General features: G+C 43.6%; 1 protein-coding gene across 1 annotated transcript in view; it reads right to left on the bottom strand.

Moving 5' to 3' along the window:
- Positions 1–25,000, bottom strand: part of pdgfd (platelet derived growth factor d) — a gene marked incomplete at both ends in the record, with an annotated part of 185,115 nt that overhangs the window by 22,882 nt on the left and 137,233 nt on the right. Inside the window, 4 exons of the mRNA XM_080731167.1 lie at positions 14,696–15,033; positions 16,378–16,466; positions 16,832–16,912; positions 23,724–23,813. Coding sequence (XP_080587293.1) covers positions 14,696–15,033; positions 16,378–16,466; positions 16,832–16,912; positions 23,724–23,813 — 598 coding nt within the window. The remainder of the gene's footprint in view (positions 1–14,695; positions 15,034–16,377; positions 16,467–16,831; positions 16,913–23,723; positions 23,814–25,000) is intronic.

Here is a 25,000-nt window from a genome sequence, read left to right as displayed (position 1 = left end):
CCCCGCCCTTTAATGCAAACCCCATTATACCTGTTTTCATAGGACCCGTTTTGACCATCTGTCTGCCTGTGTCCATTTATGCCCATATATGGAGTTATCTGTATCTGTCTGTCTGTATGTCGCTGTCCATTTTATGTCCATATATGGAGATCACTGCAGTTATAGTTCTGGGTCCATTTTATGCCCATATATGGAGATATCTGTCTATCTGCGTCCATTTTATGCCCATATATGGAGTATCTGTCTGTGCCTCCAACTGTGTTGCAGACACAGTGCCGGTTCCCCCTTTAATGCAAACCTCATTATACCTGTTGTCATAGGACCCGTTTTGAACATCTGTTTGCCTGTGTCCATTTATGCCCATATATGGAGATATCTGTATCTGTCTGTCTGCGTCCATTTTATGCCCATATATGGAGATCTTTGACCATCTGTTTGCCTCTGTCCATTTATGTCCATATATGGAGATATCTGTATCTGTCTGTCTGCAATCCATTTTATGCCCATATATGGGGGCATTCATTTTATGCCCATATATGGAGAACGCGCGTGCCCGTGGGACGAACAGTTCTCGAGATACGCGGATTACATACATACATACACACTCACAGAGATTTTTTGTTGACTCATGTGGCGTACGTGATGTCAGAGCCTTTTATGAAGTGATGTCACAATGAGTCAGAGCTTTCGCCGATTTCCTCCGGAACAGCCTGATGTCAACAATCAACCAAATAAACCAACAATCAAATAAGGAGATTCCGAACGTTTCGCGCCGGTTCGGGAAAACCGCGCGTCGGGTCGGGTCGAGACCCGGCACTGCACTCCGTGCCGCGGCGGGGAACGCGCGTGCCGAATCTGAAGCCGGTGGGACGAACGGTTCTCGAGATACGCGGATTACAGACACACAGACAGACAGACACGCAGAGACTTCTCGCATTTATAGATAGATGACAGATCTTTTGACGCAATGATTCTTATATGTGCTCTTTTTGTTGTTGTATGTTTGTTTTGTGTCCCCCCTGGTTGATGTTGTTTGATTTGTCTTGTTCATTCTTAATAGACTCTATGCATATACGTCATTTTGTTCTACTTCCGGGTGTCTTTCGACTTCCGAGGTGTTACTGATGATACTAATGAAGGCTCTGTTTGATTTATTGTACAGTGGTTCTTTAATTTCAAGGACCCCCATAACTCTGTACAAATGGAATCAACAAATGGAATCAAATGGACCCTTGCGGGTCCATTTGCTTCCATTTGTACACTGTCAGAGTTACACACCTGTATGGGGACGTTTGGAACCCAAGGACACTTTGAGAACCACTGGTGTAGCAGAGTGTTTCCAGTGAGCCAACATGCACAATAGCAGCACCCTGACTCTGTTTGACCAGAATGGAACATGCCCTTCATTAGTATCATTGGTAACACCTGTGAAGGAAGTCGAAAGACACCCGGAAGTAGAACAAAATGGCGTACATGCATATAGCCTATTCAGTTTAGTGTTGTTTTGTTTTGTATAGTTGTGTTTGTTCTGTCCTACACAGATATGTAATTATCTGTACCTTGAGGATGTCCTTGAAAACGAGATGGTTCATCTCAAGGGTTTATTCCTTATTAAAAACGTCAATATTGATGAACCTGCACAATTAAGAATTTCACCCACCTGATTTAATGTGACGTGACAATAAAGATTGATTCCGCATCTGATTGTGTCTTCATACTATGGCCTATGGGACAGGAACAGCATACAGAGGAGTAGGTACTCTAAGACTGCAGATCCATTACATTGCATGATGTAACAGTGATACATGTGCTGTGTGCGCGCGTGTGCGTGTGCGTGTGTGTGTGTGTGTGTGTGTGTGTGTGTGTGTGTGTGTGTGTGTGTGTGTCGGGGTGTGTGTGTGTCTGTGTGTGTGGGCGTGCGTGCGTATGCGCAGCTTTGTGTATATACGTGTGTGTGTATTTCTGTTCTAGAGGGATAAGAGTAATCTAAGGAAAGCAGTGATGTGGAACTATGACCTGATAGAGAGAGACAATGAGAGGGAGAGAGAGAGAGAGAGAGAGAGAGAGAGAGAGAGAGAGAGAGAGAGAGAGAGAGAGAGAGAGAGAGAGAGACTTGCATTGGGAACTGCATATATTATCTATAATGTAGTATCGTTTTTATTATCTGATGTGTGTGTGTGTGTGTGTGTGTGTGTGTGTGTGTGTGTGTGTGTGTGTGTGTGTGTGTGTGTGTGTGTGTGTGTGTGTGTGTGTGTGTGTGTGTGTGCGCGCGCGTGTGTGTGCGTGTGTGTGTGTGTGTGTGTGTGATTGTGTGTTGGGGGGGATTATGCTTCTTGCAGTGTCTTGCAAACGCGATTAATATAACTATCACGCCTACTATCTTTAATGGAGACAGAGATAGGCGTGCGTGTGTGTGTGTGTGTGTGTGTGTGTGTGTGTGCGTGCGTGCGTGCGTACGTGCGTGTGTGCGCGTGCATGTGTGTGTGTGGTTGCTCCTTAATGAAAACAAAGCTAGCTTGCTGACGGTGGTGAAATCTCCGCTCCACTGCACAGGTTGAATTTCCAATTAGAGAGTGACACAGTATCAAAGACCTGCAACACCTTGCAACCACCTCCCATACCGCTGCAACACACACACACACACACACACACACACACACACACACACACACACACGCACACGCACACGCACACGCACACACACGTGCGTGTGAGATGCTAGCATGTTGCTGGTATCTAAAATAAACTGAAAAAATGTTAGCGATAAAATAGCAGCCAGGAGAATGAGACTTGCAGGACACTGCATGCCAAAGACACTGCCAGCCAGTAAACTGGTGCTGTGGGAACCAACACATGGGCACCGGTCACAAGGACGTCCCGCACTAACATACGTAACAGAATACACTGGTGATTGTGCTGTCAAACAATTAAACTATGTGGAATCTATGAACAGGTTGTTGGGGTCCCTGCTTCATCTACTTCTCAGCTAAGGCGTCCTTGGCCTGAAAACATTGAAGACCCCTGTCTTATCCTATCCAGACAGACAGACAGACAGACAGACAGACAGACAGAGGTGCAACAGGTACTCTGACAACAGGTACGATGGGTATTGCACAACCGGTGGGGAAAGCATTTCCATCTTGCATGGTGTACGCCAGTGGGCACCTCCCGTCTGGTTATATATAAGTTATAACACGCACACGCACGCACGCACGCACGCACGCACACGCTGAGTCTCCTCCTCATACATACTGTACCTCTCTCTCTCTCTCTCTCTCTCTCTCTCTCTCTCTCTCTCTCAGCCCAGAAAAACAGCTTCATAATTCAGGCTGCAGAATATCAGTGGCAATGCGGCCTGCTAAATTATTTTTGCAAATAGAGGCTCTTTGCTCAGTAAGCTAAAGAAACCAGACCAATTATTTTGTCACCAACCACATGTGTAATATTTTGTGCTGAGCTTGAACCACAAATGTTATGTGTTTTCTTTCTTTTTTTCTTTTGTGGGGTTGTTTACATTTTTCCATCACAGTTTTTGGGATGCAAGAGGCCTTGTCGCATGATGTGAACTGACTCCAAACTCTCCTTTCACTGTCAAGTTGTTATAACACACATACTGCAATTTCTCTGCAAGCCGTCGTACAGATTTTTGGGAGGGGGTCAAGATCAAAGACCTGGCCCCCCACTCCGTTTTTCCCCCGCGCAAAAAATACAGGTTTTTCACGGGAAATTATTAATTTTTAAAGTAAAAAAAAAAAAGTTAGAAAACAGTTATACACGGCGGGCCCGGCGGCAGAACCATTTAGGCTTAGAAGGGTTTATATAAAACATGACATCTTTCCTACACAAACTAGACTTCCCCGTTGAACTCATGTGTTCAACACTACACACCCCCCCCACCCCGATATTGAACCGATGAAATTGATCAAAGGTAGCCAGGTGGGGTATTTCAGATATATTGTAGATAAATATTCCCTCCCACTTTGTCTCTTTCTTTTCATCTCTCTCTCTCTCTCTCTCTCTCTCTCTCTCTCTCTATTTCTGTAACTCTCCCTGTTCCTCTGTAAATATTGGAGCTTGACATCAAATCCATCCATTCTCTAAATATAGTGCTGTGTGCAATATATCCTGGATGTATCCATAAGAAACGGCAGCTTCTTGGTCCACAGTACGTGCTGTATAGAATACCGTCGCTGTCGGGCAGAAACCTCTTATCTCCATATTCAAACACTTTTTGGTAGTAGTTTTCTACTTGATCATTTTACAGCGTTTGATTGATTGATTGAATATTGTATTAGACAAAAATGGAGTACAAGTACAAGTATAGTCAATACAATTGAAATGTAGTACAGTACAAGTACAGTTAAATCACCCTGCCTAAAAGGAACATCCCCAATAAGACTTTTTGCAGTCTTTTTTTTTTTTACGTTGGAAGCCCTCGATATTTAATTCATGGACATAATAAATAGCAAGCAAAGAAAACATTCAATAATATCGCAGTTATAAAAACACCATATGTACAGGATAGGGGAAACAAGGGGGTGGGGCTAAGGTGGGGGGGGGGGTGCTCACTTCTCGCCTGTCTATGGGAGAAGTGATAACTCCTTCTCTGGCCTCCTGAAAGGTGAGTTTTCACCTGTCTATGGGAGAAGTGATAACTACCTCCTTCTCTGGCCTCCTGAAAGGTGAGTTTTCACCTGTCTATGGGAGAAGTGATAACTACCTCCTTCTCTGGCCTCCTGAAAGGTGAGTTTTCACCTGTCTATGGGAGAAGTGATAACTACCTCCTTCTCTGGCCTCCTGAAAGGTGAGTTTTCACCTGTCTATGGGAGAAGTGATAACTACCTCCTTCTCTGGCCTCCTGAAAGGTGAGTTTTCACCTGTCTATGGGAGAAGTGATAACTACCTCCTTCTCTGGCCTCCTGAAAGGTGAGTTTTCAGGCCAGTTTTGAAGGATGAGCTACATGTTTTAAGGGAGGTAGTCAAGGAATTCCACACCTGGGTGGCAGTGTTGTAGAAAGAGAATTTACCCATATATGGGTTTGTGTTATCAGATCACTGTGTGCGCTCCCTCTGGAGCTCACAACGCAACGCATTGTGAGCTTGTAGATCTGCTATTTTCAAATGGCCAAAATGTATAGTGCTGAAGTGAGTAATGTATGTTTTGTAATAATAATCAAAATCTGCAAAGTATCTAATAATTAAAGTTTTAAAATGTTTGTATGTAGTGGAGTAAAAGTACAATATTTGCCTCTGAGACAGTGCAGTAGAAGTACAAGTATTGGAAATTGAAAATACTCAAGTGAAGTACAAATACCTCAAAATATTATTTAAGTAAATGTACTTAGTTACTTTACACCACTGGTGTCAGCCATTGCAGACCCACCACACATCTGACCTCCATTAGAGACTGGACCTAACTTTAGCACTTTTTTTTAACATGTATCACATTGCTCCCAACTGGAAAAATTAGGAGGAATTAAGGCTTAAAGCGTACTTTTTAAAGAAAAGGAGACTTTCACACCAGGGACGTGCAGTTGTGAGCTATTTTCGGTACGTATTCTTGGTCTGGAGAGGACACCTTTTACAGACGGGTAAAAAGGCAGGGGCTCAAGCCCCCTTTGATGTCTATGTGTGCACGTGCCTGTCCCACAAACTGTCTTCACTTGCTCTATATTGAAACACGTGAATTACATTTGCAACGTTTCTGTCAAAATACCTTGCTCCGGCATCTTTTTGCATTGTTTTTCTGTATTAGAGGGCAGCTGTGAAGCTGTGATGAAGCGCAAGCATTTTGTGTCACTGTTGAAAGGGCACGAAAATGGATGTTTATCTACCACACTACACCTGTAAGGGACCGACATAAACTGTTTTATTGGCCACTAGTCTTCATTTAATCTCTTAAAAGGTCTTTACCCATCAGTCAATTCCACAGTTCCTCTACAGAAGATTTTATTAACCAGTTAAACCCCAGTGGCTGTTTCCTGCGAAAGCTTTCAATAGGCTATATTCATATTGTGGGGAAAGCGTTCACAGAAAAGCTGCGACGTGTTGTGAGCTTGGAAAAGCTGTGACATGTTGTGAGCTTGCCGACCGAAAGCTTTCCCCACAAAAACAGAAAACAGAAGATACACTATATGCCCTATACATTTAACTATGTCATTAATATACCTTAGAGTTGTTGAGTGGAAATAGTAATGTAAAGCAATGTTAAGGACTAGTTTGATAGTCCTTAACATTGCTTCTCAAAAGAGGAAACTACGAGCCAGCCAGGAGTCGAACCTAGAATCTTCTGCTCCGTAGGCAGACGCGTTATCCATTGCGCCACTGGCCCTGTGCCCTGCAGGGCTTTTGTGGCCAAACCTCACTTTGGGGTGTGAGTATCTGCCATGCCTGACTAGGGTTGGGTACCGAAGTCGGTACTTTTATTGGTATCGAATGCATGACGTCGGTACTATCGAGTATCGGTTCACGTAAAAACAAACGGTACCTCGTTTCGATACTCTTGAACGTACCCGTGGCCGGTCGCATCCGTAACAACATTGAATTGCTTTAGTAAACTTGCGTAGTTGCGTTACTGTGAAAATGGCCCACAACTGAAAACATCCGACAATAGCCAATAATATTATTATGATGATCCAACGTCTATGATCTCCAGCTGTGACACTGTGTGAGCATCGATCGTCACCTTTCCCCAGTCCCACGCTAACGCTCTGGACCAGAGCTACTCTTAATTCCCCATAGCCTCTCCCCCTCTCCGCTCGCTGCTCTGTCTGGCTTTCACCCTTTCCGTGTTGAAGAAGTGAAAGCCTTGTATAAAAAAAGAATACAGTCCCAGGAGAGATGTGTAGTATGGCGGTACATGTGTCTTTAGTTCCGACCGCCTAGAAAAAGTAATTGATCGGTTGAAACAAACTTTTTACGCATGTTTGTGTTTGTTTCGCCAGCGCAGGGCAGACACCCTGCCTCTGTGTAACTCCATGCTGCACGTTCATGTATGCAGTAGATGCGAACGCGCATTCGCGTTCAATGGAGTTGCATTCAGCAACGCAAATTGTTGATGTGAGGTTTAAGAAAAAAGAGAAACAAGGTTTTATTGTCACTACTCAGGGACAAGAAGCAAAATGCAATGTTGTGATCGAGGTGATAATAATAATAAGAAAAACTAAGATAAGGTAAGATGATGATGATAATAATAATAACAATAATAGTAAAAACAATAAACCGTCAACAGTATAGCCATAGAATAGCTGTATAAAGAATGTGTTCTATTGCAGACAAACACTTGTATATAAAATAGCAGCCATAGTAACAGTAATAGTAGTCCCATCAACTACAGTAAGCCTACTACTTGACATGAAAATGGCTGTCTTAGGCGGCCTTAATATACTATTGTGGTGTGTAAAATAGCCTATGGAAAAAAGTTAATAATAATAATAATAATAAATAAAAAAGTATCGAAAACAGTATCGAAACAGGTATCGTATCGATTCCCAGGTATCGAAAAATGTATCGTATCGATTCAGAGGTGAACGATACCCATCCCTATGCCTGACTGCCTCTGTCAGGGGGGCCTGTTGTGCTTCCCTATTGTTAAACAACAGGCTACAGCAACAGCTACAACTAACTGACATTACAGTCCTTAAAGCCCCGTGCTCTTTCAAGAAGAAGGATTCGTCCTCTGGAGTCGCCCAGACAAGAAAGGATACTTTGTATTTTAAAACAAAATGACAGACGCCAGAGGGTTTTAATAGTTGTGTCCCTGCAAGGCTTCTAAACCAATAGTGGTAAGTACTGTACTGCCTCTAGTGGTGGTCTTCGATATCGGCCAAAACACTGTCCTGCCGGGTGCTTTGATGGCTGTAAGCCCATGTGCTCTTATGTCTCCCTGATGGTCTAGTGGTTAGGATTCGGCGCTCTCACCGCCGCGGCCCGGGTTCGATTCCCGGTCAGGGAACACAGCTTATGCACCTCCTGCTCCTAATAGTTAGAGGGCTGCTCGTAGAGGCCACGATGCCCCTTACAACTGGGCCAATACATGCCTACATCTGGTCGGATCGGTAGCTATGGACCTATGGGAATAACTCGATGCCGTGCACAGAACTCCCTCTGGTCGTCTGTCATGTGCAAGTCCACCCCTTCTGTCTTGCCTAGAACTGGATTACCTTCTAAAGTTTGTGTATGCGACCTGACGGTCGCTTATTGCGACCGTCAGGTCGCAGTTTAGTATCAAAACCTCCACCGGCCGTCCGTCCGTCGGTCAGTCACACGTCACACCTTTGCCCTGCTCATATCTCCGCATCAGTATGACATCACACTGCTGACATCAGTATGACATCACACCGTACACAAATGACCCTTATATAAGACCGGCATTATCTACCAACAGATTAGTAACAAGATGTCAAAATCGTCTAGGAAGGATGGTGTGAGTCATGCTGGCACCCTTCGCGGCAGGAGGAAGCTGGTGCAATCGACCCCTTGGCTTGTCGGGACCCCTGCCTACTAACGGGGTGGCAGGCTATCACCTCAGACTAGAACCCGTACGGGGTGGCCGACACCAGCCCATTGACAAGAGAGAGGCCTTGATGTCCCTTTACTCTTTGATGGGGTGGCCAGTTGACTAAGAGTTTCCGTTCCTTCTCGATATTGTACAGATTTCCACGGGAAATCTGGGGGTGGCTGTTACAAAGACCCTCACTCACCTTCACGTCATGTGGCTAGTCGTTAGGTAGCCATAGTTACACGTTGAAGGTTGAATCTCCAGATATGGAGATAACCAACACATCCCTCCATATATGGAGATAACCGACGAATCTCACTAAGTCTGACCTCACAAGCCCCATATTTGGACACGAACAACATATAACTCCATATATAGAGACATAGCTGCTGACATCAGTATGACATCACACTGCTGACATCAGTATGACATCACACCGTACACAAATGACCCTTATATAAGACCGGCATTATCTACCGACAGATTGGTCGCTTATCTCCCGATTAGGGAGTCTTACTGGTCTCCCGATTAGGGAGTCTTACTGGTTATATTGTAATATGGTTTAGGACAGGGGTCTTCAAACGTTTTCAGGCCAAGGACCCCTTGTTGGAGAGCTTGCAGAGATAAACATTTGCACTTTTTAAATTCTGATCCTGAATTGGAAGCGAAGACATTTTGCAGGCGTCTCCTTCTCCTTACATGTTGCTGCTCCACCCACACACCTGTCACTGGGCCTTTTAATCCTGTGTGCAAAATGTGTTTCTCATCTGTTAAAACGTACTTTGAAATGCTAATGTTAGAAAACATTAGATGTTAAGATCAAACACAGTTCCATGACAAGTAAACAATGATGAAACTAATAGCTCATAGCTAGTTTGTTAGGCACAAGATGAATACATTTGTGAATATAACAACATAGATCGAGCTAACCTCCCTATACTACAATAAATAGTGTACTTAAGATCGGTTTTGACCATAGAACGGTAAAAAAAATAGACGGTGGGAAGTGATGACGTCACCATTGGTTTCTATCAGAGCGAAAATTACGCTTTTTTTGCAGTCGTATGGGTGTCACTGCGGGCCCACCATGAAAGTTCTTCATATTCAGACTGGGAACGCATTATTATTAACCATTGAAACATAGCAGATCTACAAGCTTGTGAACTTGTATATGAAAAATCGTTTGAATGTATGTACCGGTATGTATTTTTTGAAAACACTATGTTTCTATGTCAGTTTTGCTCAAACTTTTTCAAGTGAAGGACCCCCAAAATGATATGTATTTGGCCATGGACCCCCATCTCAAAATATTTATTTCCAGGGACTGCCCAGAAGCAAAATTTGAGTTACAAATGTTTTATCTTAAAAAATACATATGTTCGAAGATTTGCACACATTTTCACGACTTTTCAAACATAGCAGATCTACAGATCTACAAGCTCGCAGCGCTGCACTCGGTGCCGCGCTGTAGCTTGTAGATCTGCTATTTTTCAATAGTTAAAGGGCCACTTCACCTCTGGTACAACCAGATCTTATTTTATTGTTGTTTGGGACACAATCAACACAATCCTGAGTTATTCTTTGTGTTCAATCTGTGTTTTGAGATATTTTAGTATTTCAGCTGTGCTAGTGATGCGTTTTGCATCATATGATGCAGCATGATGATGCAAAATGCATCACAATTAATGCATCACAATAAAATAAGATCTAGTTGTCCCAGAGGTGAAGTGGCCCTTTAAAGTATACAATAATTCCAGGCCCCTCCACCTTGGGCCCCAGTAACTCAGTCCCACTCCCCCCCCCTTGTGACACCCTTGTTTGTTTATGTGTGCGTGTAAGCTTTATGACTCCAGTACAGATGTAATTCTGTTTTGTCAAGTTGCTACGTAGTACCGTATGTCTCATTTTATTCTTCTAGACGATTTATGTTATGTCCTAGTCATGATATGAAAAACTAATACAATTCAAAAAGTGGGGGGGGAAAGGAATCAATATATATGATAATGTAGGTTTGTGAAAGAAAACAACCATTGTGGAGTTTATGTCCCGGGAGTTATTTCTGCTGAGTGGATAGTGATGAGGGGAAATCGTCGTCTGTGTCAGGTGGAAACCTTGTATGTCCAGCACAGTCCAGGACCAGGAGCGTCACACCAAATTCTGGGCCCTGGGTACAAGGATTCACTGCGGGCCCCCCATGAATGTTAACTATTGAAAACTAGCAGATATACAAGCTCACAGCGCGGCACCGAGTGCCGCGATGCGAGCTTGTAGATCTGCTATTTTTGAAAAATCATGAAAATGTGTGCAAGAAACCTATGTCAAGGACCCCCAAGATGATAATATTTGGCCACGGACCCCAATCTCAAAATATTTAGTTCCAGGGACCCCCCAGAAGCAAAATTTGAGTTAGAAATGTTCGCTTAAAAAATACATATATTCAAAGATTTTCACAAATTTTCACAACTTTAAAAAAAAATAGCAGATCTACAAGCTCGCAGCGCGGCACTCGGTGCCGCGCAGTGAGCTTGTAGATCTGCTATTTTTCAATAGATAAAGTTATTAGGGCCCCTCCACCTTGGGCCCTGGTAACTCAGTCCCACTTTCCTCCCCCTTGTGACGCCCCTGTCCAGGACACGGAAACAAAGTACAAACCAAGTACTAGGGATGCATGGGGCGATATAATCGTGTATCACGATAATCGTATCGTGGAGATTTAATTTATCGTGATATCGTCCTCCGTCATGCACTGGGATCAATTTTCAACTTTGTATTAGCCGAGCTGCAGATCCGGTACCATTTAAACCCACTATAATATTGGTAAGAGGTACTTATAATATATATACGTACTTGATAGTCTTTTTTTCACTCTCTATCAAAATGTTCCGCCCCAGGATAATGGATCTTGATTATCACGATAATATTGTAAATCACGATAATATCGTAAACTGCGATTTCTTTTGTCAAAATCATTTAGTTCTTACTTTACATTTGTGAAATATCTATAAACTCCCACAGGGCTCACTTTGACCATTGCCACTTTCACAAATCTGTCAAAATGAGCTAAAATAGCCAATCAGCAAGCTCACAGCGATGTGATGCGTTGTGAGATAAGCTACTGTATGTCTGTGCGACACAGTTATGAGACGTACGGGTAGAGTGCACGGAAAAATACACAAAAAAAGCTGAACTATGAAGATACGAGGTTTCCACACAACGACAGTGAAATCCTTCATCATGATCTATTCCCCCGCTGGGTGGAAGTGTCTGCAGAAAACAGTACACACTGGCTGGTTTAAAGTGGCTCTTATGCACGCGCGCAGCGGGCAATTTCTTTACTGGATGGTATGAAGAGGGTTTATTGACCAAAACATTGCCTTATTTTATTTTGTGTGTGTGCGTGTGTGTGTGTGTGTGTGTGTGTGTGTGTGTGTGCATGTGCGTGTGCGTGTGCGTGCAGCGTGCGTGTGTCCTCGACAATTCGCCCTCCTGGCCCCCAAACAGTGGAATAAACTTCCTGTCGCACTTAAAACAACAGATTCACTCCCTATACCTACGTTATTTTTTCTAGATTGATATTTCTACGCAATTAATCTCCAAACTGGCTTGGGAACGCCTCGGTAGTATACTCCCAGAGGGAGTGGAGGAAGTTGCTCGGGATAAGGAAATCTGGAAATCTCAGTTGGAACTGTTACCCCCCACGACCCGATTGCGGATAAGCGGTTGAAGATGGATGTATGGATGGATGTATGGATGTATGGATGGATGGATGGATGGATGGATGGATGGATGGATGGATGGATGGATAATGTATTGGTGTATTATTACCTTGCTTATTGTATTGATGTATTGCTCTGCTTATTGTAAGTCGCTCTGGATTAAGAGTGTCTGCTAAATGCCTAACCTGTAAACTAGGGGGTAGGCAACCTTAGGCACGGGTGCCAACATTGGCACAGGGGAGGGGAGGGTGATCACTGGCACACTGGCAGAAGTTTGAGAGTTTTAAAATCAAATATTGTTTTTAAAGTACCGGTAACTCATCAGTGGAAGAGGGAGAGGAGGAAAATATAACAGCAGTCCTCCAGGGCCTGAACATCGATGATGGACCCTTCACAATCAGCGAGCTCGCCAGGGCAAAATCCACCCTGAGAGAGGGAAAAAGCGCTGGGCCGGATGGCATACCTCCAGAGGTCTTGAAGAACTGCGACCTAGACAACCTCATCCTAGACTTTTGCAACAATGCTCTACAGCACAACAAGCAACCTGAAATATGGTCTCTGTCTAACATCATCCCGGTGCCTAAAGCTGGGGACCTCTCAAAGCCAGACAACTACAGAGGCATCAGCCTGACATGTATCACTGCTAAGGTCTTCAACCGAATGATACTGAACAGGATACGGCATGCCATCGACCCTCACCTGAGAGAGAACCAAAATGGTTTTCGAGAGGAGAAAACAACCGTAGCACAGATGACAGATCCTGGCATTAAGGAGATTAATAGAGTAGGTGAAAAAGCTAGCAGCTGTACTGTGCTTCATTGACTTCAAAAAGGCTTTTGATTCTATCCACAGAAGCAAGATGGTGAAGATCCTTGAGGCCTACAATGTCCCTCCCAACATTCTCCGGGCTATCGAGACCATGTACGCAAGAACAAGGGCCTAAGTGGTGACCCCAGATGGCAGCAGTGAGGTGTTTGACATCCGAGCTGGTGTAATGCAAGGAGACACCCTAGCCCCCTACCTCTTCATCATAGTTCTAGATTATGCGCTCAGGAAAGCCATAGGTGGACGAGAACAAGAGCTTGGCTTCACGCTAACACCAAGGAGGTCAAGGCGGCATCCCGCAGTAGTTCTGACAGACCTGGACTATGCGGACGACATCAGCCTGCTCTCCGACAGCATGGAACAAGCACAAGAACTCCTGAACAGGGTGGAGATAGAGTGTGCCAAAGTTGGTCTCAGGCTAAATGCTAAGAAAACTGAGGTTATCACCTATAACCTACCTGATCACTCACCTCTGACAACAACAGAAGGAGCTGTGTTGAAGGAAGTCAAGGACTTCAAGTACCTGGGCGCATGGGTCGACTCAACTGAGAAAGACCTTAAAGTAAGGAAGGCACTCGCTTGGAGGGCCCTGAACGGCATGAACAGTGTATGGAACTCTAGCCTCCCCCGCCAAATCAAACTTAGCTTCTTCTTTGCAACAGTGGAGTCTGTTCTCCTCTATGGCAGTGAATGCTGGACCCTGAAGCCAACCCTGCAGAAGTCTCTAGATGGGTGCTACACTAGAATGTTGCGTGCAGTAGTCAACATCAACAGGAGGGCACATGTTACCAACAGGAGCCTGTATGAGGGAATACCAAGGGTAAGCGAGAAAATTGCCACCAGAAGAATGAGACTAGCAGGACACTGCCAAAGACACCAGGAGCTTCCAGCCAGCAAATTGGTACTGTGGGAGCCAACACATGGGCACCGGTCGCGAGGACGTCCCACAAAAACATACGTGGACGTACTCAAGGAAGACGTAGGGACACAGAACACCAATGAGCTGGCCAGATGTATGGAGAACCGAGATGACTGGAAACAACGATGGAGGGCTCGTCTGAGGACGACCTAGAGAGAACTCACCTAAATTGCAGCAAATTACACCCTGCACGCTATTCTACATTCATTAAAAGTCTGAACTTTGACTGGGGAGGTAGTCTAATGATCGTTATAACATTGTCCATTTTAATTGAGTGTCATTAAAATGTATGTTGATTGGCACAGTGACTATCTAAAAAAACAGTGTGTGTGTGTGTGTGTGTGTGTGTGTGTGTGTGTGTGTGTGTGTGTGTCTGTGTGTGTGTGTGTGTGTGTGTGTGTGTGTGTGTTAGGGCATTAACGACTTGTGATTTCTGCAAGTCGACTTGACTTGAGTAAAAAGTTAAGTTGAAATCGACTTTATTGTTTGATGAACAATGTGTGAACGGGGGTTGAAACCCGAAACCCTGTGCTTAATTCCATTGAAAAAACACAGTTGGAAAAGGAGCGAATCATTCCGTCCTTGACAATAAGCAATCCTAATGTTTGATGAAAAAAATAGTTTTTAGTTAGTTTTAATTTTTTTCCCCTGGTGGGAGTCGACTTTTGTACTGACTTGTCGACTTTTTGGTTAATGCCCTTGTGTGTGTGTGTGTGTGTGTGTGCATGCGCGTACCTTTATTGTGCCTGCTGGATAGAAGGTAGGCTCTGGAGCGGTAGTGGATGTGTGTGTGCGTGTAGATGCTCTGCAGGTCCAGCCTCCAGGTGTCCGGGTTGAGCGTACGCAGCAGCTGCTCCACCGTGTCGAAGTGGGCGATGGTGCGGTCCAACTCGTCCGCCGAGGAGAGCGGCCGCTCGGTCCCAGTGGCGACCACCGGATCGCCCTTCCCCGTACCGGACGCTGTGTCCGGGACCTTCCCCGTACCGGACGCTGTGTCCGGGACCTTCCCCGTACCGGACGCTGTGTCCGGGACCTTCCCCGTACCGGACGCTGTGGCCGGGACCTTCCCAGTACTGGAGACATGCAGGGACGTGCACAGAATGTTAGAGAGGCAGGGGCTGACATATATCTAAAAGGGCCTTTTGGTGAAAATATCGAAAATGTATTTTCGGTGCTTGATACCACACTGAACTAACCATAACCAGTAAGACGCCTAAGGCCATCAGTCTTGGCCATATATGCATGGATTATGTTAGTGTAGTACTCCTAACAGGGCATCATCTGAGATACAATCCCTTTTATGCCCATATATGGAGATCCCTAACAGAATCCCTTTTATGCCCATATATGGAGATCCCTGCTCTGAGTATCTGATATCACTGTGATTTCACCTGTGATGTCCAGTGTTGGGCAAGTTACTTTAAAAAAGTAACTTATTACTTTACTAGTTAATGCTCTGAAAAAGTAACTAGTTACGTTACTAGTTACTAAATTATAAAAGTAACTAGTTACTAGTTACCTTACTTTACTAAAAAATATATGTAATCAAAACGAAGCATTCTGGAAAAAGTCAGTTACACTTTTTTTGTTTTTAGGGGGACCTTATAAAGAGAAAAGACAACTCCCTGTCATTGTAGCAATTATGCATAGAAATGCAGTGGAACAATAAAGCTAAAGATTATGTGTAGAAATGTTGACAGGCATATATTCATTGTAGCCTTTTTCAAACCAAGTTGCACACTTATCGTAGTACTGCTGTGCAACACTGACTAACAGACTCAAAGGTTGCGATGGAAAGCATCATTGATCAAGCATGTTTCATATCTAGCTAGCACTTGCATTACGTGGCCTGGCAATCAATCTGTTGTTATTAGTTACCGAGAAAAGTAGTTTCGTTACGTAACGCCATTACAAGTAACGACGTTCTTCCCAACACTGGTGATGTCACAGTGATGTCAGGGGAACCACAGTGTCAGGCGTATCAACAAAAAAGACTGTTAAAAGTGCTTCCCGTGACATCACGGTGACATCAGAGCATGATGTCAGAGCGACAAACCCATAGACTGTAAAAAAGTGTACACGTCCAGACGGACGCGGACAAGCTGTGCCGTTTCTCACAGTAAACTGCGACCTACGGTCGCAATCAAGTCAAAACTGGAGATGTGGCGTAACGGCATGGATTTCTACACATAGAGGGAAATTCTTTCAACATAAGATGCTGCATTCAAGTTCAGTAGAGTTTGGACAAGGCAATTCTCTTGAATGCTGCCTTCAGGTATGGCATGGGAAGGGGGCATTTGCATTTCTTTCACCATAGTAAAAACTGCATTCATGGTCTGGAGAGGGCACTTTTTACAGGCGGATAAAAGGGCAGGGGCTCAAGCCCCCTTTGATGTCTACTGTATGTGTGCACGTGCCTGCTGGAGACTGTGGCTGGGACCTTCCCAGTACCGGAGACTGTGGCCAGGACCTTCACAGTAGTGGAGACAGTGGTCGGAACCTTCCCCTAGGGATGGCGATATGAAAATTTCATGTCAAGATTATTGTGACCAAAGAAATTGCGATTCGCGACATTATCGCGATAATCAAAATATCCCCAACGGACATTATCCTGGGGCGAAACATTTGCCAAAAAATTGCAGATCCACAAGCTTGCAACCCGTTGTGTGCTTGTAGATCGGCTATTTTTTGGCAAAGACATTTGGCAGAATGAAAAGATACTGTTTAAATGATACTGGATATGCAGCTCGGCAAATAAAAGGTGAATTGATCCCAGTGCATGACTGAGGATAATTTCATCTCCACGATATGATTTTTGTGAGTGATTTTTATCACGATAAACGATGATAACAATTATGGTCCCCTCCCTACCTTCCCCGTTCCGGAGACAGTGGTCGGGACCTTCCTCGTAGCGGGCACGGTGGCTGCGTCCTTCCCGGTACTGTAGTAGTCCTGCAGTGAATGGGGGAACAAAGATCACAATGGATCAGAGTTTAAAGGGGTCCCAACATGAATTTCAAATTTTTCATTTTCTTCTTGTTTTTTGGTATAAGCCACAACGAAGGCGGTCGCTTGACCGCCCTGAATTGTTGTGCAGGTTCTCCAAGATAGCTTCGCCCATTGCTGCTGTGGTGACTACGTGTTGCGTTCTGTTTGAATGCAAAAATGTAGTATGCCAAAGCAAATTCCTATGTGTATTACACAATGGTTAATAAAGTAATCTTTAGTCTTTTTAGTGTTTCAGTGTACTAACACGAGGAAAGCTAATGGGCCGGACGAGTGCAGTGCTTTTCTCCTCAAAAGTTTTGCATCTGAGTTGGCTCCAGTGTGGCAACCATTATTTCAAACCTCTGTAGACACACACACAATTCCTCTGCCTTGGAAAACATCATACATAAAACCACTGCCTAAAATCCAATGTCCAAAAGAACATAAGGATTATAGACCATAGCTCTCACTTCAGTGATTATGAAATCACTAGAAAGAATACTCTTGCACCATCTTGTTAGTATGACCAAAGACAAATTCGACCCCTGCCAGTTTGCATACAAGAAAGGTTGCGGTACAGAGGATGCGGATGTCACACTAGTCCACTTAATTACAAAACACCTAGATAAGTCTAACATGAATCATGCAAGGGTGCTGTTCTTAGACTTTTCTTCAGCTTTCAACACAATACAGTCTGATATACTAGTGTCAAAGATGGTGCAGTTGGAACTGAATCCATACTTAATACACTGGTATGCTGCCTTTCTCACCAACAGGGTACAGAGGGTGAAAGTGAACGGAACCCTCTCCTCAGCAGTAACTACTAATGTTGGGGCCCCCCAAGGTTGTGTAAGCTCAGCTATACTTTTCACCCTTTATACTGACAGCTGTCGTACTGAGGAATGTCTGTCTGAATGTCGTACTAACGAACCAGACCAACACATTCTAAAGTACTCTGATGATACAGTTTTAATTTCACTCTTAGATAGTTCCAGTGATCCTGGACTGCACCAACTCAGAGTAAATAAGGTGGTTGAATGGAGTGATAACAACGCTCTCATCATTAACACAAAAAAGACATAAGAGATTGTTTTTGGTGCACCACCAGATACACACAGATCTCCCATTACTATTCATGGTGAACAGATCAACCAGGTATGTTCGTATACGTACCTCGGAGTAGTAATAGACCATCTTTTGTCATGGAAAGATCAGATTGAATCTGTGTGTAAGAAAACAAAGCAAAGAATCTACTTCCTTCGCCGTTTAAGATCATTTGGTGCTAGTAGACAGATTCTTCTTATGTTTTTCACGTCTGTCATTATGAGTGTTCTTCAGTACTGTAGTACCACCTGGTATGGATGCTTGTCTGCAGCCCTTAAGTCACAACTGCTGCAACAACTGAACATTTGTTCGAAGATAGTTGGACAACCACTTCAGAGGCTATATACGACTACGTATGATAACAGCATTCTAAGGTTGGCAAGAAATATTACCTCTAATAGTAGCCATGTGTTGCATAGAGAATATAGGTTGCTGCCTTTAGGAAGGAGATATGGTGTTCCAGAATACAATAAGGTCAGACTAAAAAGGTCCTTTGTCCATCAGTCGACTTTAAGGCTTAATCAAGAGTTTGACCATAGGTAGGCTTGGCGGTGGACACTGCTCTTGTCTATATTATCCTTATGTATGTAAACCTGTCTTGTTTTTGTTACATGTGTTAAAATGTTTGTATATATGTTATGTGTCGCATACATGGCTGCTGTGTCGCAAGACAAATTTCAGTGTGAACTGACAATAAAGTACTATATCATATATCATATCAATCTGAATCTGAGGTGAGTGGTCACCTGGTATTTTACACCGGCTTAGAGGCATAGGGAGACACAAGGCACAATCGAGTGTCTCCAATTCACCCTTTGTTAGCCTCCTGGTTGGTCCCTGACTGACCAACCAGCAGGCTCTATCTGCCTTGTCCCGCCCTGGTTCCGCCTTTTTTATGTTGAATTAGCTAAAACATAATTTTTGGAGAAATAAAAACATTTAAAAACATGCTGATTCGCTATACTGCCACTGAGCAGCTCCAATTGACTGAAACAAAGTTTGAAATTAGAATTGAGCACACAGAATAACAATATGAAGCAACTGAATTAACATGGCAGTGGATGGAATGTCCCACTGAATGTCCCACCAAGACACAGCAACCAATGGGTGTGGAGAGGGGCAGGACAATGGGCGGGACTTGACAAAGGGTGAATTAACCCTCTCAGCCGGTGTAAAATACAGGTAACCACAAGGCTCGCGTGGCTTATTGCTTTTCTAAAACGGTCACAATATGGCAACATGAAAAATCATAGACATGTACCAATTAAAACTGTTCTATTTCACTAATAAATACTACACTATAAGGTCTGCTCTGCAAGAAAGTAGTCCCCAGCTACAAGAAAGTAGTTCCCGGCCAGGCTGCAAAAACAACACAGGTGCAGATAATTGGTGCACTGTGGAACACTGTGGAAAGAAATAACACACCTGGGTTTGATATAAACTGATTCAAGGTGTGGGTTGTAGTCTCATATACAGCAATTAAGGGAAACCAGCCAATCAGAAGCAAGGAATGGAACTAGCCATTTTAGAATGCTTCATTAAACCCCATAATGCTTGACCGGAGTCCCTGAGGGCTCTATGCTAGTGTATCTTTTGTTATTTGTTATTGTGGGGAAAGTTTTCGCTGCAAATAACCGATTGACAAGATAAAAAATTACAAATTATTATCAAAATGATATGGTACACAAGTACAGTACTTGAGTCAATGCACTTAGTTACTTTCAACCACTGTAAAACACACACTTTTTATGGGTCCAAAAACACGCGCATGCATGCACGCACGCATGCACGCATGTACATCCTGTACATATAGTGTTTTTATAACTGCGATAATATTGAATGTTTTCTTTGCTTGCTATTTATTATGTCCATGAATGACATATACAGAGGGCTTCCAATGTAAAAAAAAAAAGACTGTAAAAGCTCTTATTTGGGATGTTCCTTTTAGGCAGGGTGTTTAACTGTCTTGTACTGTACTACATTGTATTGACCATACTTGTACTGTTCTCCATTTTTATCTAATAAAATAATCAATCAATCAATCAATCAATCAATCAATCAATCAATCAATCAAATGCACCGTCATGGAACACATTTTGGCACCACGGCATCACAGTATGTTATTTATGTAAATAGTAACCTCGTTCGTTCACAACAGGCCGTTTCGTTTCCGCCTAAAGCGCGGAAACCACTAGAAGAAGCGGCGTCGCTTTGATTTGGTTCCCTCCGTTTGTTTACCCAATCTCTATTAAAATGCTTTCCAGTCGCTACGAGTTGGACTAAAAGATGCATATACCAAACAAATCTTTCAAAAGCAAAACTACTCCGCATCAAGGACTTTATTAGGTAGGCCCTAGAAGTGTGTCCTTGAGCGCAGGGGAATTATTTTGGGTTAAAACTGATTCCGGTGGATAGTTCCGGCCAAATTGTAGTCCACTCCTTTGAGTACTACAACATGACGTTTTGTGGTTTCCGCTCCAGACCGGTTACAAGCCCGAAAAGTGAAGTGATCCCAGACTATGTAAATAGTAGCCTACTTTGTACGTGTTCAGATAAGCAGCTAATTGTTATCTTTTCAGATATTTCTTGTCTTTCTCCCCCAAAAGCACCCGACAGAATATCTCCATTTTTGTCTAATAAAAATAATCAATCATTCAAATGCACAGTCAGGGAACACATTTTGGCACCGCGGCGTCACGGCATGTGATCCTTAGAGAGACATTTTGGCATCGCGGCATGTGATCCTTAGAGAGACATTTCACTTACTTTATAATCGACACAGCAGGCACGAATGAGAAACATCTGTCCTGCCATGCACTGTTTGTAATTGTCATAAAGGACCACACGCATGTCCATATGTTCAGGGAATAGGTGGTGTATGGAGCCTGTTTACCCAATGTTCAGGGAATAGGCGGTGTATGGAGCCTGTTTACCCAGCACCTGCCCTGCGGTGGGACGAGGGGACCGGTGGGCCCCCTGGAAGCACCAGGTACACCAGCAGCTCTCTGCAGGTACTGCTGAATGCACAGCAGCATCTGCCAGACATTGTTCACAGTGCGGTCATTCACCAAATGCAATAAAGTGGGCATGTCGGAGATTGCGAGCAGGGGCATCACAAGGTGGAGGGGCCTTAATTATTTTAGCTATTGAAAAATAGCAGATCTACAAGCTCACAGCCCGGCCGGTGTGCCGCACTGCGAGCTTATAGATCTGCTATTTTTGAAAAGCTGTGCAAATGTGTGCAAACCATTATGTGTATTTTTTAAGCGAACATTTGTAACTCAAATTTTGCTTCTGGGGGGTCCCTGGATCGAAATATTTTGAGATGGGGGTCTGTGGCCAAATACATATCATTTTGGGGGTCTTTCACATGAAAAGGTTTGAGCACCACTGGCATAGAAACATAGGTTTTTCAAAAAACCTTAAAAGGATTTGAAATATTCAAAGACTTGTACAAACTTTCAAGATTTTTCAAAAATAGCAGATCTACAAGCTCGCAGCGCGGCACTCGCTGTGAGCTTGTATATCTGCTATTTTTCAATAGTTAAAGCACAAAATGTGATTGAATCCATGTACCCAGGGCCCAGAATTTGGTGCGACACCCCTGCTTGTGAGTTACACCAGTGGTCCTCAAAGGTTTTCATTTCAATGACCCCCATAACTCTGAGAGTTAACTCTCCTAGTTACAGATCTGTTAGTAGCCAGACACCTATTCCACAATCTCTGAATGCTATATAGAGTCTGGAACTACAGCTCCCGAACGGCGAGTAATGGAAACTGGCATTACCGTTCAAGAAAATATATTTTAAAATGTAATTTCTGCTAAGCAGCAAGCTAAACATGTTTAGATGATTTTTATTTATATAACGATAAATGTGCGCGATGTGAGACGGAAACGGAAGTGACGAGGAGGCTTCACTTCCGTTTTAACCGTTCTTCTTACGATGCCCCAGACTGTATGATGGGAGCATTTGCAAATCGCAGAGTCAACAGTGTGGCAACGCGGGACTATAGGGGGCATTTGGACAACCACTGAGTGACACTCTTAATTATATCACGACAAATGACAGATTCGGTTCGGTGCCAACCGCGATTTCGGTGAGTCCTGCAGCACCCACAACCGATTTTATCGTTTAACCCATTTAGTGCTCCAGACATGAAAGGGTTAAAAATCCAAGCTGCCGGCTGCCTGCTCTGTCCGCGGCCAGTCTCTTATTTTGAAGGCCGGAAGTAGATCGCGCTCACAATTCCCTACTGTAGATTTACCCGGAAGTGTTGTCGTCCAAAGCGTAAACAGTAATGGCGGATCGATGCCTTTCAGCTTGCCAGAACATTGCTGATTTAGAAGCTTGGTATAAGCTTGGGTTAAACATACCCATATCCATAAGGCATTGCTTGTCAACATTTATTTAAACATGAATGATAATATTGTCTCATCTTAAGAAGGAGCTCACTGTAGTGGGAATGGGCTTTCAACTCAACATGATCATAATTAAAAGCAAGGTTTTACATGCTTTAATTTTTAATTTACTGCAACGACAAATTGAATAAAAATGTAGCCTACTTTGTACGTGTTCAGATAAGCAGCTAATTGTTATCTTTTCAGATCTTTCTTTTCTTTCTCCCCCCAAAGCACCCGACAGAATGATATATCAGACATCAGAGGATATCTATAATGTACATGCTCGCACGCACGCACGCATGCACACAAACACACACAATTACCATCAATCCAGGCAGAAAAACCACTATAGCACACACCACTGCGTACAAATTGTTTTGATTATATAATACCCACTGTCCTTACACACACGCATGCACGCACGCACGCACGCACGCACGCACACACACACACACACACACACACACACACACACACACACACACACACACACACACACAGCGCGTGTGAGCGTGGAGGCATGTCATTTAAAATGCTTCATTCCAACCGCAATTTCTATGAATATTAATACATACTGTACACACACCATACTGTACACTGTGTGTGTGTGTGTGTGTGTGTGTGTGTGTGTGTGTGTGTGTGTGTGTGTGTGTGTGTGTGTGTGTGTGCGTGCGTGTGTGCGTGTGAGAGAGTGAAATAGGGGGTGGGAGGTAAGCAGGCACATTTACGTGTTGAAAGCCAATCATTAGCTAACATGACATGTTGTAAGTGTGGAGGATATAATTAGGGGGGGTTGGGGAATGCAGTGCTACTGTATCCTGTCAAAGATATGAATGCTGTGAATTCACAAGATTACAGTATGTGATACAATGTATGACCTATAGGTCTGCTTCTATTCAACTGAATGTTTGGCTAAATGACATTAACAGTGACGGAAGAGGTATTCCGATGTCTGACTTAATTGATTAAATTCATTAAGTCAAAGTAGACATTCCACCACGTAGAAATACTCTGTAACAATATCTAAACAATTTGATAAATGGAGCGACCGCGACCAAGTTTATGCAGGACACGGATCTCCTTTTAGTTGACCTTGTACCAGTGATTTGTGCTGTCACAAAACTGTACTCTTTTCTATTGCAAACTGCCAATAAACTCTTCAACAGTGTATCAAGTGCGTATGTGAGTTTATTTTCGGTGCAGCACTTTTCGGAACATTTAGGCCCACGGGTTTGTTTGATTGATTGAAGAGAAGATTGGGAGACTCACCGACATCAACAAGGAATCATCGTGCACTGTATCAGTGCTAGGATACCACTCTTCTGACTCTGGCTCTGATTGAGAAGGTTGAGCATCATGCTGTGGGAAAGAGAACAAAATATGTTAACACTTTGCAAGCCACGGGGAGCCCCTTAATATTAAAACCGGAATATACCGGACATCTGAGCAAGGAGTCTCAGTCGCGCCGTCTTTTACCGTACTGGGTCATTAAAAACGAAATAAAAGATTTTTATCCGAAAATCGGCGATCGTCTAACCTTCCCTAGTCACCACTCGTCCATCGATAGCGCATGGCTCGTCTGACATGAAGCAGAAGTGACGTCAGGTCCATTCCTTCCAGAGGCTTCCCAGCAGCCTCCGTTTACTGTTTAGACGATAACATTAGCATAGCTGGAGTGCTAAGGGCTAAGCTAGCCAAAATGGTCACATCGACTGTTCAGTCATTCTTGGATTATATGCTTGGATTATATGTGCACGGATCGCGCACACGAAACACACGGGGAGAAGATGCCTCGGCCAAAACTGCCACTCTATCCCAATGGAGATCCAGATAATCACGGTGAGCTAACGACCTGGGGATTGAAAAAAAAGAAAAAACAACGGCGCCGTCCAAGAAGGAGGGGTGGCGGGCTCATGTTTATAAACATAATATTATGTCTCAGATCATAATACAATAATAGAAATTTCACGGCTAATCTATCAACAGCCATTCTATTTCGGCTAGCAAAGTGTTAAAGGGGTCCCACCATGAATTTCAAATTTTCATTTTTTTTTCTTGTTTTTTGGTCTTCCCAGTGTCTCTTCCAGTCAAAAAAACAAAACAAAACAAACAACAACAACAATTCATTAACTCTAAGCCTTGCCTTTCATTTCAGTGATTTCTGAATGGGCGTGTCTGAACTCTGAACGGTACTCTTTTGAAATCGGGCCCCATTCTATGTCACAGGGGGAGGGGGCTCATTTCTTATCCTCGAGAAGGGGGCGGCACCTTTTGGGAGGCTATATTCTATTGAGACTATATATATATGAGGTGGAACCATGAGGTAAAGTGGTGCAAAAATTGGAACGATACAGAGAAGATTACAATTGACACTACATGGTTCTCATCGTGGTTCTCTAATATTCTTTGCATCCTTCCAATTTTAGACCAAAGACCCGTTGCCAACAAAGGGCATTTTGGTATTGCATCTGAAATGGCTTGGAATTAGAGACAGACAGAACATGAAATTTCAATATCTGAGTAGTTGTTTAGGCTAAAACCTGTAT

The sequence above is a fragment of the Nannobrachium achirus genome, assembly GCF_963921795.1.
Source record: "Nannobrachium achirus genome assembly, chromosome: 8".
Taxonomy (NCBI): Eukaryota; Metazoa; Chordata; class Actinopteri; order Myctophiformes; family Myctophidae; genus Nannobrachium; species Nannobrachium achirus.
The sequence above is the reverse complement of the archived record's forward strand: the minus strand, read 5'-3'. Positions and strand labels throughout refer to the sequence as shown.